Genomic DNA, 16,143 nt, shown 5'->3' with positions numbered 1-16,143 from the left:
GAATCGTTTCCATTTTGGAGCGATATATTCATCTTCGCGTTTATTTAATTGCACACGTTATTGTTCGCTTTCTTGGTCAGTAATTAGAAATCGAGCCAAAAATCATGTCATTAGAAAGACTATCGTTATCTTTTGTCATTTAATCTGTGAGTTCTTTTATACAAATTTATTTGTTCGAAGTACATTTTGTATGCAGGATTTTATATATATATATATTGTGCGCTAACCTTACTCCGTGGTCATATTTTTCTGCTAAATTTCTGCCATGACAAAGATACACTGCACAAACTGTATTCGTGCTATCTTTGTATACAAATTATGTTAATTATTAATAATTGTTAAATATAAAAAACTTGTTTTCTTTTACAGTAGTATTATTTTTATTTGCAGCGACTATCTTATAATCGAGAATTTGCATCACTATATCGCAACCAATTATATAATGCATTAATTGAGATTGGACAAAAAATTGTGCATATGTAATGAACATATATACATATATGTATATATAGAATAGAGGGAAACACAATCATAATGTAAACAGTGCAAAACAATGATAATGTGAGTACTTAAATTACATAAGACATTTAATTACACTATGAATACGCAATAATATTCATGTATCAGCATGATTGTCAATTGAGAAAGAATATGCAAAACATTATTATAAAGTCATTTAATAATATTATTAATATTCCCTATAAACTATATTATTTACGATTGAAATAATATATATTGTATATTTAGTTTTAGGAGGAAACAAATGATATAAAAAATGCGTCGATCTCAGAAAAATATAGACGGAGCCTCGATAATTGGAATATATTATTAAGAAGATTGTGAAGATGCGTGTTGCTACATAAATTTTGGGCGCTTATTTTAGAACACAACTCGTAAATTTCATGCGACATTTCTTCGCAGGAGCGTAGCAAGAAATTGATACAGGTTTTCCTCTTTCTATTAATCAATTGTTTAGAATAGTTTCAGAGTTATTTCCATCGATTCCTTTTTTTCTCTCTCTCTCTTTCTCAAGTTTCAAACGATAATCATAATAAACAAACAATAAAATCTTTTCTCGTATGCATTCTCATGGAAAAAAAATCGATAATTAAATTTTTCATTATCATTTATTGCTCAAACACGTATATTATTTATACGACATATTTTTAAAAAATTATTTAATGTATATAAAGTGCTTGATATTAAATCTGGATTATTGTGCATTATATATAGTTATATACTCCAGTTAACATATAGATTGAATCGCCTCGACGTAGTCCGGGGTCAAGTATATAAAATCCCGAGTTATCGACTCGCTGTCCCTTTCTATGTCACGGTTCTACGCATAATGCAGAATATGCGGGAAAGCAAAATTGGGGTCAACCTCTTTAACTCGTTCAAAATTTCAGAGCTAAATGTGGCAAAGTATTTATATAAGATATTTATAACGTTCATGCGCACAAGATTAGCTATATACGTGTTTGTGTGTGTTTGAAAATTTTTCAATAATTTAATAAAATGGAATCTATCGGAATAATCTCGTTAGACACAGACGCAGAATAAGCGAGATTTCAGAGTCTAAGACGGGTTCAAACTTGAACATGATTCTGCGTTAATCTCACGAGTTAATCAGCGCTGATTATTTTTTGTTTAATCCAATCTCGAAGATTGGAAAGTTGCGCGGTGTCTTTCTTTATAGATTATAACCGCCTATATATATATTATATATACATATACGACGTAGATAAGAATATCGAGTTTCTTTATTAGAACCAGTGTGGGAGGGGCGTAAAACTGCATTAATAGCGATTGTTAAAAATTCACAGCGTATCAAAGCGATATCGATCGGTCTTCTCAAAGAAAGAGAAAGAGAGGGAGACAGAGAGCGAGAAGGAAAGAGATAGAGAGAGAGAAAAAGAGAGCGAGAGATGGCGATGGCGAGCGAAGATGAAAGTGATAAGGACAAGCCGTTCAATTGGGTCCGCGTGCGCGTAACGTCATCATTTATCACCGGCTGTGCTTTCAAACACTCGCCGGACATTCCAGCGAAGCACTCGACCGTTCCCGTTAGAAAAACCGAGGATTCTACGCGGACGTAAAGCCGAGAAAGATATATATACGGCAGCAGCCAGCAGCTCCTCGTCGACGCGCCGGGGAAGGGAACGGGGAACGTATTGTATACGTACGCACATATACATACGTCAGAGAGAGAGAGAGAGAGAGAGAGAGACGACGACGAAGACGAGAAGTGTGATATGTTTTTGTCGAATTAAAGCGTATGTATTATATATGTATGTAGAGGTTGCGGCCGGTTAAACGCGACGCGGTCCACCGCCTTCTCTCCTCCCTCGTCATCCTCTCTCTTTTTTGTCTTTATTTGCTCCGGGTACTGCGCATCGCGCAGTTGCGGTGCCACGGAACGACACGCTGAAGCGCTAGACGTTGCACGCGCGCAGTTGCAGTGAGTTGCAGTTGCAGGCGAGTTGCACAGCCGTGCGCAAGCTCTCAGTCAGGTGTACAACGTTAATATTATTAAGGTATCCGTGTCGTTGCTGATCAAATGGTACAACGCACTTCGCGCCCACGTTCGTCCGCGCCGTCCTGTCAAAAGACCACCGTCCACGCGCGCACGTTATTGTATACGCGACGTGTTCGTCGTCGTCACGGTCTCGCGACGAGTCGCACTTGGTCGGAGCAGTAGAAAACAAGACGACGAAGACGTGAGTTCGCCGCTCGAAGAAGAAGAAGTGCTTCTGCGAGTGTCGGAAAAACGATAGGCGACAACGATGCCGCGATGTCGCGCTTTATTTACGTGTCTCGCGCTCTAATTGTCCTCTGTGCATAAATGATTGCGATGGACTGATAATTTGTCACAAACAGTCGTTCGCAAGCAAGGTGAGTCTCTACATTATGCGTAACAGTTGTGTAATAAATGAGAAGGGAATGTAAAAATATTACACTTTGTGCAGCTTCTTTTCTGTGTTTATATGTATCTCGTTTCTCTTTATTATTATATTACTTATATTTGCTTGTGAATCTATCTAGCTAGTCAGATATATACTTGATAGCTTGATTGTGCACATTCGTTAAGTTAATAAAATTAAATATATAAAGTTTTATATAAATTATATATAAAAAGTTGCTAAAATGTTTTATATTAAATTGAAATTTGTGTTCTCTGGATTGTCGATCCTAGATTCACAATGAGTTCGCAACCAATTGTTGTACCTGGTGAACATCAGCGTTTGCAAGCGGAAACTCATTCTGTGCCTCTTGGAAGTTCAGTGGATACATTTAAGACCATGACACCGCCAAATGTCAGCAGATCTCTTAGTCGTAAGTATATTACGATGTTAGAAATGTTCTCATATTTTGTTAGGAATATTTTGAATATGCTATAATGTAGATAAGTTAATTATAAGATTATGTCATTATAAAACACTTTATAATGGCATTAATTTTGGTTATCTGTTTCTCCCATTATTTGCAACAATATGTTCAGAGCAATTAGCTTATAAGATATAATAAAATTAAAAGTAATGAGAGAGAATATAATTAAGCACAGTAAAAATGTCAATTTAGAAACTATTTCTAACTATATATGACAATTATATTTGCAAATATGTAAAAACTACATATATTTTTCTAGAAAAAAGAATCACAATATTTGTGAACTTCATAAAATTATTTGTCATTGACATTTGAACTGATATGAATTAAGAATATAGATGTCATTGTAGCATGTCTTTGCAAAACACTGTGCTCTATTATTAAAGTGTTGTAAGACCTACTAGAGTTTATGTAATGCTGTCACAAATTATATACAATTTTTTATGTTTATATAATATGAACACTCTTGTACAAACCACAAAGTTTATGTGTGTGTGTAGTCTGTTGTTCTCTGTGGATGCATGGGTGTTTCCTTAAAAAAAAAAGAAAAATCAATTTATTTTTTAGTCAAATAAATTTCACAAGATGCGATGAATATTTTCACAATATGTTACACCTTTTAAAATAATTTTAATCTGAAAAGTTATGAGAATATATTAATTCGATTATGAGAATATATTGATTTAAGATATAAATATATTTAATAATAGCACACTTCTGTATTGTTCCGTATTGTTTGCGTAGCTCTCTGATCTGTGATATCTTATATAAAACTAGTTATTATAAACTTGTCAATGAGGATACATTATGGCAGCTCATTAATATGAATGAAATACATACTATAGCAAGTCTAACTGTTGGTAAAATGGAAATCAATACTCTTGAGAGTCTAACAAACTGTTCTCATATTATAGTAGGAATCCCTAGTACTATAAGCACCGTAGTTTGTTGTAGTATAATAACTTTATGCTTTATGACCCACTTTCCACCATTTTTTTCTTTTAATATACAATGAAGACAATATATACACATTTACAGAATACTAAAAATTCTTACATATAAAATTAAAAGATTAACACGAACTATTTTATTATTTTACATAACATTCTTCATGACAAGTCTCTTTATCATTTAAACATATACATTATTTCATATACAAAATACGATACATAATACGTATAAATCTAGATAATAAACTGGATAAACACAATATAAAAACAATGTCTTTAATTCAAGCAACTTAATACAGATATTTGTATCGAATTTGTATAGAATGTTTTTTGAAAGGTTTGCATTGAGATAATATTCCTTGAAATATTTGTTGTAACAATATGGTGTATGGTGTATTACTATCTATACTATGTTGATATATTTTGAACATGCTAATTTAATTTCTATTTTAATTATATTTATAATATGTAACTTGCATTTCTTTGTAAATTGATTGCATGTAACTATTTAAAGTAGCATGCTCCGTTGTGCATGTATGATTCAAGCATGTATTTTTCTCCTTTTTACAGCAAAGTATGACAATTTTTCATTAAAATTTATTTGTAAACAATTATATATTTTTTTGCAACTTTTATCTTGTAATATTCTTTCTGTTGTACTACATGTTAATACTACTTGTTTGTAATGTAGCAAATATAAATTTTGACATATCAAATAAGTCAATGATTGATTGATCAGTTGTTTGAAACGTTTCCTGTTTCTACTGTGATATAAAATATTAAATATTGTGAGTGCAACTGAATGAATGCTAAATATATAGAACCAGCGGATCGACAACTTCGACGAAGCAGCGTTCAAGCACAGTCTACACCATTACCTAAACTTCCATCAACTGAGTCCCTTTCAACAAGCGTAAATATTACTGCCGGTGCACCTCCAGTTTCTCCAGGTATAAACCTAGAAATATTTTTGAAAGTAATACATCAGTTTATTTATAATCTGGGATAATCGAACGGATTTCAGCAGCTTCCAAATCTTTATTGGCATTGCTTTTATTTCTACAGTATAATAGGTACACATATGTACTAAAAATATTTTGAAACCATGTGTGGCTTTTACAAAGCACTCCTTTCTAAACATATGTTTACATTTTATTTTCTATGCAATTTTATTTTATAAGCTTTTACATAACAATATTATTTAATGCTTGTTATATTTTAACGCTTGCTGCACTTTACACTTGCTTTCTTCACAAAATAAGCTTGCATAAAATATTTTTTTAATTTTTCATTATTGATATAAAAAAGTATATATGGGCTGTGTATACATATAAACATATAATATATATAGACTTATTATATAATTCAGTATAATAAATGCGTCTCATTTGTATTGTATGAGCTATTTTATGAGGTTTGTATTCTTTTATAAATCAAAAAAATAATTTTCTCTTAACAAAGATTTGTTGCATGCCATCTTTTTTACAAAATTTTGTATTTTTAATATTATAATTATTTTTTTGTGTATTAAATATCTTTAAGCATGTGATTTTATTGCAATAAAATCTAATTGGCTCTCGTCTCTGATAATAATGCACCAAGCTCATTGAAAAAATAAAAATCCGAAATAAAATTTATATTAAAATGTATTTTTAAGATTTGATGCAAATCTTACAAAAAGCATATTTTACATATTATGCATATATTTATATAATATTAAAGAAAATATTTAAAATAATATTAATTTTTTAATAATCTGATTTTTATATTTGTATATATATATATATATAAAATGCGTTAATCAATTAATATAGATTTGTATACAAAAATAGATAATTTATAGTATAACTCTCATTTGTGATACACCTATAATACAAATCAAGATAAGTTTTATTATTATTATACTTGTATAAGTTGAAAATTATCATTTTACATTTATTTTCTGTATAAGACATTTATTTTATTGAATCTTAGTTTACTTCAGACATGAAGCATATAAAAAGAATATTGATTTTGGCTATATTTACTAATTGAAGCATACATAGAATAAGCTAAATGTTAATTAAGATTTATGACACATACAAATCATGACGAAAGAATGATTATCTTGATTTGTTTAATTAAAATAATTAAAAAAAGTATATAATATCTGTGTTACTTTATACTATTCTGATTGGATGAATGTGTGAGTAGGCGATTCAATTTATATATAAGATTAAAATGAAATAATATTATGTATCTTTCTACCTTTTGTATCTTTTTGTTATAGTGTGGTATTTTTTTATTTTTAGAGTGTGTAAGCATGTATTATTTCTTTCTAAAAATATAAAACTTGGTTCTATTTTATTAAATTTAATTTTATAAAAACTTACATACCTTAATAATTTATATAGACTTAAAAGAAAATTGTACATAAATTCATATAAAACATGAAAATATATATAAATAATATATAATAATTTATACATATATACAAGATATATTGCAAAATTAATAAAAAATATTCAACTCTTAATTAGGTAATTTATTTTACATAAGAAACAAGTATTTATAGTGTAATAATTTATATTGAAAAAGTTTGTATTAACTACATTAAAATTTTAATTTCTGATATAAATTCTATACATGTACTAAAGGCATACTATATTTATATTCTAATGGCATATATAATTTTTTCCAGTTTTGTTTACTGTCTGATCATTATTGTATAAAATAAATTTTACTAAAAAGTAATGCAATATTATATATGTTATAGGACTTTCCGGAATGGGTGAAGGTCAAAAAGTCGACAATTCATCAGATAAGGTAATTCTCTTTTTAGACGCAACTAATTATCACAGAAAACTATCCTAATTAGCACTCTCATGTACAATGTGAAATATAAATACACAGCTTTTATATTAAAAAAAATTTTTTTTTTTTTTTTTCCAAAAGATATAATCAATTTAAAAAAATATACATTTCTTGCATTTTTATTATTTTAAATACGATAAAATATAAACTATTTTTAATTTAAATAACACGTAAAACTTTTTGATAATGTTTTCAGTCGTTGGATTCCTGCAAATTAACGCGAAAAGAATCGTATAAGGCCCAAAGAAAAAATTATCGAATGGAGAAGAAAAGAGTGGCCAACGAACTTTTAAGCTCTTTTAAAGACCCGACTGTTATTGTTATGAGTGATTGGCTAAAAGTTCGCGGCACATTGAAAAGTTGGACCAAATTGTGGTGTATTCTGAAACCTGGATTATTGCTGTTATACAAAAGTCCAAAAACAAAGGTTTATATTTACATTTTTCTTTAATTATGCTATATTCATTTTCATTTTATAACTATATCTTATATCTTTATTACAGAGTAACCATTGGGTGGGAACCATATTACTTAATACATGTCAAGTCATAGAACGTCCGAGTAAGAAAGATGGATTTTGTTTTAAATTATTTCATCCCTTGGAACAATCTATATGGGCCCCTCGAGGACCAGAGAAAGAAGCTATTGGTATATTATCATATTTCAATCATTAATATGTTATAAATATAAAATTGTTTTTATTATGCGTTTCTGCTAAATTGAATATAAATCAGACTATGTTTTTGAAAATAATAATTTAATTTTTGTGCAATATTATTAATAAAATATCTAATTTTTAAATTATTACATATATATATATATATATATATATATATATTTAATTTATGTTTTATATATATATGTATATATATATATTTCACATGCAACTAGATATGTTAAGAAAATAATTTTAGCCTTATAATTATCAACAAATTAATATTTCCTAGGTGCCGTTGTACAACCTTTGCCAACGTCTTACTTAATCTTCCGAGCGCCGTCCCAAGCGGCAGGCAAATGTTGGTTAGATGCACTTGAATTATCGTTGCGTTGTTCTTCATTAATAGTGCGCTCAACAAGCGCACTACCACGTCCTTTACCACTCGATACGACGACCACACATGAAACCCAATGGAGCGAAGCTGATTATGAAAAACACTTTGATGATCATGGTTAGTATCATTGGCAAAGCTTCGTACTTCGTACTAGCGATATTTAAGTATAGTGGAATGTTACATTTAAGACAAAATTTTCATAAAATGAAATATCCAGCAATAACACAGGATATTCTAGATTTATATATATATATTTTTGTATATAGATTAATTAATTTGAGAAATTATTCGATAGCAAAAAGATATTTTATTATGTGTTTGCATTTTCTATTTTTATATTAAAGAAAGTTATATTTCCTATTTTTATTAAAGAAAAGTCTATTTCAAATTTAACTCTGAGAGAACATGTATATTAATGTTTTATATATATATATATATATATATATATATATATAAAACATTAATATATATAAAACATTAATATACATAATACAATATATGTTAATCGCCAGTAGAGTTTTAAAAACTAAATAGAATTATTCTTTCGACCATGACTGGCATAAGTTCAAAAATGTTTATTTATTAAAGATAACACAACGTTTCGACCATTGGTTTTGGTCCTTCTCAAGTGCTATCGTCACCAGTACTCGACCGAATGTCACAATGACAGGTTAATAATAAAAAAATGTTCGATGTAATGTTTGTAAAAAGTGAATCCACATCGATAGCACTTGAGAAGGACCAAAACCAATGGTCGAAACGTTGTGTTATCTTTAATAAATAAACATTTTTGAACTTATGCCAGTCATGGTCGAAAGAATAATTCTATTTAGTTATTAATATACACGTTTACGTAATATACATGCAAACGAAATTTTATGTAATAATTTTGCACAGAAACTTATATATATATATATATATATATATATATATATATAATATATAAAAGTTCTGTGCAAAATTATTACATAAAATTTCGTTTATTATAATTAAAATCTGATCTTATGAAAAATATTATATTTTGATTATTAAATAGCATTATTAACATTCAACATAATATACATTAATTATATATTGAAACAAAACAAAAGAATGACAGCAATTGAGATTTTTGATGGAACAGTATAAATAGAGAATTGAGAGAATTCATGAGAAGATGACTTTGAATTAGAAAAGTATATTATATAAGAAGTACAATCTGTAAATAATGCATGGTGATTTGTCAATTTGCAGTGCTATTGATAAAAGTAATTGGTTTCAGATTGCTTATTTTTCTTTACAAGTTTTGCATAACCAAACAAAAGTTGCAATAAAAATTTTAATAATACAGCAATTTATACAGATTCACGTGTAATAAAAATATGATTTCAAATCTTTTTTATTTGTGTAAATAGTCAATAAGAAAGATATAGATAAATGTCATATTTTTCATTGCTGCAGTATTACATGATCTCTTTGTTTACATACAATGGTATTAAAGTTTGACTTATTCGAAACTTACATGTATTACATAAAATAAGAAATAAGAAAGATTTTATTATCTATTTTATAATCTTTTAATCACAGAAAGTTATTTTTTAATTGCTTAAGTTCAAAAACTATTGGTGACAACAAAAATAGTATGCAAATTATTAAAAAAAATTTTTATGAAGATTTTACAAGTTTATATTAGATATACATTCAGTGCAAAAATACTTTGCATGTGTTTCTCTTTCTAGGAAACATATTTAAATCTTGGTTTATAAAGATTAGTATATAAAATTAATATTTTAAGTAGTTAGGTTTATGAAAAATGATATAAATAATGATTGTTTACTAATTACTTTTCCTTTTCTATTTATCATCCTAATTTCTTACCCTGCTTTTTGCGCCGGTAGTATATTTAAAACGTTATGCTCCGCGTACGCCTACAACACCCCAAAGGCGCTTGTTATCGTGTCCGCAGCCACTTTCTCCCGCTATAATTCGTGATCCTAGGAGCGTTTGTCCCTCGCCAACTCCAATGTTCCAACAGCTTTATCATGCGGTCGCTTATTGGGAGAAACAGTTACTTGAACGATCTCCGACACATGACACAGATCAGGAAAACGTTGTGTCTTTGATTTCCAATGAACCAGATAACAGCGATAATAAAAATAAGTCGTCTGGTTCTTCACGGCTTCCTGCTTCTGCGCCTCACCTATCTATCTCCCCAGCACGTCACATGACTGTTCCTTCTGTATATGTCTTAGAGTACGATACCCGTCAAGTAGTAACGCTAGATCCTGTGTACATCTCGCATATAGACCTGGACGATATTAGTCAGCCGGAGAATGGAGTAGCAGCTGATGCTGAAATCAGTGCTTCGGATAGCGAGTCTGAGACATCAGCCAAGGAAGATCAGTTATCAGAGCCAATCACTGAAACACCATACGTTTCTAATGAAAACGAAGTTCTTGGAACAGTAAGTATTTAATTATAATATAAAATTCTTAATTAGTACATAAACATATCACATTGGAAAATAAATATCTCGTCAGAGATATTTATAATTTATTGCATCTTGATCTCAAAGTTTCGCTTCATTTTGATTTTATCATAAATGTATAATTTTATGTATTTTGTACATTTACCTCTATAGTATTTATTATCGTTATTAATAAATAGGCCGGTGAAGTCATTACGGAGCTACAAGAAGAACAAAAGTCTTTGATATGGTTCTTAATGAAGCAAGTTCGTCCCGGCATGGATCTGTCTAAAGTTGTATTGCCAACTTTTATTTTGGAACCACGTTCATTTCTGGAAAAACTGGCCGATTCTTATTATCACGCCGATTTATTGTCTCAGTAAGATATAGTATAATATATTTATATTGTGATTTATATTTATAGGCCGCATATATAAGAAACTTAATTTCTTTATCTTATTTTACAGAGCAGTACTAGAAGATGATGCATTTACGCGTATGAAGGCTGTAGTAAAATGGTACTTATCGGGATTTTATAAGAAACCGCAAGGCCTGAAGAAGCCATACAATCCGCTTTTAGGCGAAACATTCCGCTGTTATTGGCAACATCCTAATGGTTCAAGAACATTCTACTTAGCTGAACAAGTAACAATCCGAAAAATATTTATAATATAATTAGTATTAACAACATTGAACAATTTGTCTCTATGTTCTCAAAATGTCACAGAATTAATTCATTTTAATTTTAATGACGAATTTCTTTTTATTAATTCAGAATCTACATAAAATTTATTTCTTTTATATAGATATATTCTATCTTAATGTATGTATCTAAATGTCTTGCTAGTTATCGCATCATCCACCCATCTCAGGATTCTATGTAACAAATCGCCAAGACGGATTTACTATTGGCGCTACAATTATTGCAAAATCTAAATTTTACGGCAAGTATTTCTTTGTTATTTAATATAGAATGACGTAATATCTGTACTAATATCTCTATATAACGATATAACTTATGGTACAATTTTTTTTACAGGGAATTCAACTTCGGCAGTTTTAGATGGTGTTGCTGTATTAACAATGCTACCAAGAGGTGAAGATTATACAATGACAATTCCTTATGCACATTGTAAAGGTATTCTTATGGGAACATTGTCTATGGAACTCGGTGGAAAAGTAAACATAATATGCGAGAAAACCGGTTATCATACCGAATTAGAATTTAAACTCAAGGTAACAAACAATATCCTATCTCTTTTTAATAAAATTATACAATTTAATTTAAAAAATATAGATATATATATATATATATATATATATAACCAGAAATGTTTGTTATTAAAAATATATAACAATTCAAAATATATTTTTTAGCCGTTCCTCGGTGGTACAGAACTAATGAATCAAGTTGTAGGACGAATACGTCTGGGGAAAGAAACTCTAGTTACTATATCGGGATATTGGGATGGACTGATTTTAATAACGGACAAGCGAACAGGAGTAAGTTAAATCTTAATCGATAATTTCTTTGCTAATTTTATATTTATATATATATATATATATATATAATATCTTTTTATTTTACAGCAAGAAAATGTATTTTTCAATCCAACTCCGGAAGTACGCAAGAAAAGGTTAAAGAAATTTACTGTTCCTTTGGAATATCAGGGGCAGTGGGAAAGTGAAAAATTGTGGTATGCTGTTACACAAGCCATTAATAGTGATGATCAGCTCGCTGCTACCGAGGCTAAAACTGGACTCGAAGAAGCACAAAGGGAACGTGCTAAAGAACGGAAAAGTCTCGTGCAAGAATGGATTCCAAAATATTTTGTTCAAGTACGCAGCTTTTATATATATTTATTGATATTATGACAAATTATTTGATATTTTTAAATTAATATAATTTCTATTACTTAGGATATTATAACGGGAAATTGGGTCTATCGGCATGCTGATATAAGACCGTGGGATCCAAGAAACGATGTAGTACAATATGAAGAGAATTATGTAGTACGCACAAAAACTAGGCATAAAACACCTATTATGCGTACTGGCAGTATTGTGTCTACTGATCCACAATCACAGGTACAGCGATGTAAGATCTAATTTGCATGCTGTTTTAACATCTGTATACGTATAAGTAACATTACTTTTAACCGCTTTGTGTGTCTATTTTCTTCTTTTTCGACAGTGCTAATAAGCAATTACATACAATTATACTTGCCTTATTTTATTTTCTATCAATGGATTTGAATAGATTGTATACATTTTCGATATTTCTAATAAATTATTTTCCTCTACTTGCAATTTATTAGTCTAGTTTATATTATTGTATGTATTAATTTAACATTGCTTCTCTCTGAAGAGTGATATATTTCTTTAGTATTAGAACTACATTATAAGTTTGAACAAATTGCACAAGTTTGAAAAATCTGAAATTATTACATTCAAGTAAGTTTTAAATATATATATATGCACATATCCTGAAAAATTTTACAATAAAGATTTATATAATAATTTATATATATATATATATATATATATATATAATAATTTATAATTTTCTGTATAATTTTAAATGTCTTGCACATATTGTCATGTTTTTTCTGAAACAGCAGTTTACGTATAAGACCTCTATGCTGCTTTTATTAGAAAAGAAATGTAACATAAAGGATTGCAGATCCTAATAAAAAAAAAACTTTCAACTTAATATGAACAAAGAATATACATGAAAAATTGTGCATGTTAATGAAAGCTTATACTTTTAATAATCTTGCTTTTTCTTATACAATTTTTAGCATTTCTCATAAAAGAGTAAGATCTTAATCTTTTTTTAATCAACATTACAATGTTAGTTTTTCTTTATAATATTATTGAATTATTTCATTGTATTGTTATTTACGTGTTAATCAACTATGTATACATATATATTTACTCAATGTTTAATCTAGAAAGTATTTGTTTAGCTTAGATATTGAACAACTAATTAGAGCAAGAAAAACACAAAATATAGTTTCAAAAATAATTAAATAAAAATTTCAAGATTATATAAAGAAGATTATCTCATTTAAAAAAAAAAATCTCATATATCTTAAACTTCTTAAAAAATGTATTATTTATTATTCATATATACATTCATATATATAAATCTGTAATTAATTTAAATTTTATGCAAATAATAATTATTGCAGATTCCATTACTACAAGCTGAGTCACGTTCATCCTTATCAGTACTCAAATCTTCAAAGAGGCAGCTGTCCAATAATATGCCTATGTCAGAAACAGCTCATGATTCTGGGAGCTCGTCTGCAGAGGCGCATACCGATTCTAGTCAATCATTAGGAAAAAGAAGACGTTCGACTACTAGGTAAGATTGTTTAAATATAATAAAAAATATTGTGTATTTACAAGTAATGCGCACACAATTTTTATATACAGAACACAGTTTCTTATATATAAGCTCATACATACATGTATGAATATATAAAAGCTCATACATATATATATATCCTTTTTAGAATAATAGTCATAATGAAAGAAGTAGAGAATCAAATGTTAGAACATGGTGAAAAACTAAATCGTATACAGCAGATTGTAGAACAGGTTTGCAAGAAGCAAAGAGAGTCTGCTGAACAGCATCACAACATAAGTATGTTTAAGAGTTTCGTGGATACTATACTTATTATTATTATCGTTTTCTTAGTGCAATACGTTGTAAGTGTATGGAGCAACAATCCTACGAAAGGTTGAAGAATTTAGTAACATTATTTTGTTACTTGTCACTTGAATTATGCGTATCAATTTTTTGTCCTAAAATTCTCACAGAGTGGTGTCGGTATCTATTTCACGATCATGGTGAGGCAAATCATATTAGGAGAAATATAATAATATAATTTTTATTTTAAAACAATATTTGTGGAACACACTTATCTATGTAGAAATAAAATATTATTAGAAAATATTATAAGAATCCACGCAATGTAGATTCAGTGCAATGGTATTTTGTCATAATTGCAAAAATACAAAATGTCAAATACAGGAGCTAACAGTCTATATGAGCTTATATTGTATATAGGGCTTAATGTGAGAAGATATAGTGTTCTCGAATTACTAATCTAATTTTTATTGCAACCCGCCAGTACCAAATTGTAATATAATCGTATGATTGTTGTAAAAATGTTGAGTCGTCACTTTTATAGCTAATTTATTATAAATCTTATTATATTATATTTAATTCTGTATTAATATACAATATAATAGTATATTGTAATTTGATTTCAATGTGATATCAAGTTTACAATATGTCTTATATTAAATCGTTATATGTTTTACGTGAATTAATTATATTGGTTAACTTGCATTATAATAGAGGACATCAAATATTCTATGTGTTTACACAGATTGATAAAAAATTTTCTTTAAAACTCTGGTAGAAAGAGCTTATGATATTATTTTATTATAGCAATAGTTCAAACTTGTATATAAAAGAATCTATGCAATTCGTTCGATATTGCATTTGACATAATTATCCATAATTTTTTTCAATCAAGTCAATCAGTTCAAACATATTCATGTAATTTTTGAAAATTTTAAATTCAATAAAATAATATAATTTAACAAACTGTTCTCTATGACATGTATGTGATCCCAATTATATATTAGACAGAAATGGATTTCCTCAATTGCCAAAAATTACAAATAATTTAGAAAATATGATTATATAAGAAAATATCTGTGTATCTCATTACATATATGTACATACACAGTATATATATTTGTTAAAGTGACACGTGATTTTTTAATATATTATAATAATTCATAAAACATTAATATTTCTTAATTGTGTGTTAAAAATAATTTTTGTCATTATTTATAATGCACAATTTTTGTAGTATCACAATGGTAATATTTTTATATGATGAAGATTGTCGAAAATTTTTAAATTATAATTCAAAAATTTTTTCTTAATGTATATATATTTTATTTTATTATATAAGATATCAATTATGTTAATTATGTATATAAAAGAAAATAAGTGTATGTGTATGTATGTGTGTTTAATACTTACTTAAAGTAAGTCAATTTTTAAATTTAATATATGTATATATACATATATAATTAAAAAATTGACTTACTTTGAATTTTATGAAAATATTGTTTTAGCAGCACATTAGTTACAATTTGTTACAATGAATTACTGATTATATCTTGACATAATTTGATAAGAAAATTTAAAGAATGTTATATGTATTATTTATTATATTAAATATTATAATGTCAAAGAAATAAACTTTCAAGATTATTCTTTTTATATTTTAAAAAGCATTGTTAATAATTATGAATATATTTTTTAGTCTTACTAATTACTAACTTATTTTATATTGAGTGTATTACACTTTTTGAAAAAATGTGAAAATAATGTTTATTACAAAGTGATAACATTTGGACA

General features: G+C 28.1%; 1 protein-coding gene across 3 annotated transcripts; it reads left to right on the top strand.

Annotated features, from left to right (window-relative positions):
* Nucleotides 1–1,918: 1,918 nt before the first annotated feature.
* On the top strand, nt 1,919–15,637 carry Orp8 (Oxysterol-binding protein-related protein 8). 3 transcript variants are annotated; one of them, XM_083039456.1, is made up of 17 exons: nt 1,919–2,895; nt 3,197–3,336; nt 5,162–5,290; nt 7,096–7,145; nt 7,390–7,620; nt 7,697–7,841; nt 8,141–8,362; nt 10,477–10,688; nt 10,892–11,070; nt 11,159–11,336; nt 11,539–11,635; nt 11,731–11,927; nt 12,069–12,194; nt 12,282–12,530; nt 12,612–12,779; nt 13,886–14,061; nt 14,213–15,637. In XM_083039456.1, the coding sequence occupies exons 2-17, from the start codon at nt 3,204–3,206 to the stop codon at nt 14,442–14,444; spliced, it is 2,724 nt and encodes a 907-aa protein (XP_082895582.1). In that variant the 5' UTR covers nt 1,919–2,895; nt 3,197–3,203; the 3' UTR covers nt 14,445–15,637. The 3 variants fall into 3 exon arrangements, with proteins under 3 accessions (XP_082895582.1, XP_082895585.1, XP_082895583.1); XM_083039457.1 differs by having other exon boundaries at nt 1,921–2,895; nt 10,531–10,688; nt 14,213–15,635; XM_083039459.1 differs by lacking the exon at nt 5,162–5,290.
* Nucleotides 15,638–16,143: the final 506 nt, after the last annotated feature.

The sequence above is a fragment of the Prenolepis imparis genome, unplaced genomic scaffold, assembly GCF_030444845.1.
Source record: "Prenolepis imparis isolate NDT839.2.m4 unplaced genomic scaffold, iyPreImpa1.0 SCAF_5, whole genome shotgun sequence".
Classification (NCBI taxonomy): domain Eukaryota; kingdom Metazoa; phylum Arthropoda; class Insecta; order Hymenoptera; family Formicidae; genus Prenolepis; species Prenolepis imparis.
This window is presented reverse-complemented; position numbering and strand designations above follow the sequence as displayed.

Bases quoted from the DNA above. Each gene is read 5' to 3' on its own strand.
- Orp8 (XM_083039456.1), top strand. From the start codon at position 3,204: ATGAGTTCGCAACCAATTGTTGTACCTGGTGAACATCAGCGTTTGCAA. The intron at 3,337-5,161 runs GTAAGTATATTA...CTAAATATATAG, and splicing joins TGTCAGCAGATCTCTTAGTC to AACCAGCGGATCGACAACTT. The intron at 12,531-12,611 runs GTACGCAGCTTT...TCTATTACTTAG, and splicing joins TTCCAAAATATTTTGTTCAA to GATATTATAACGGGAAATTG.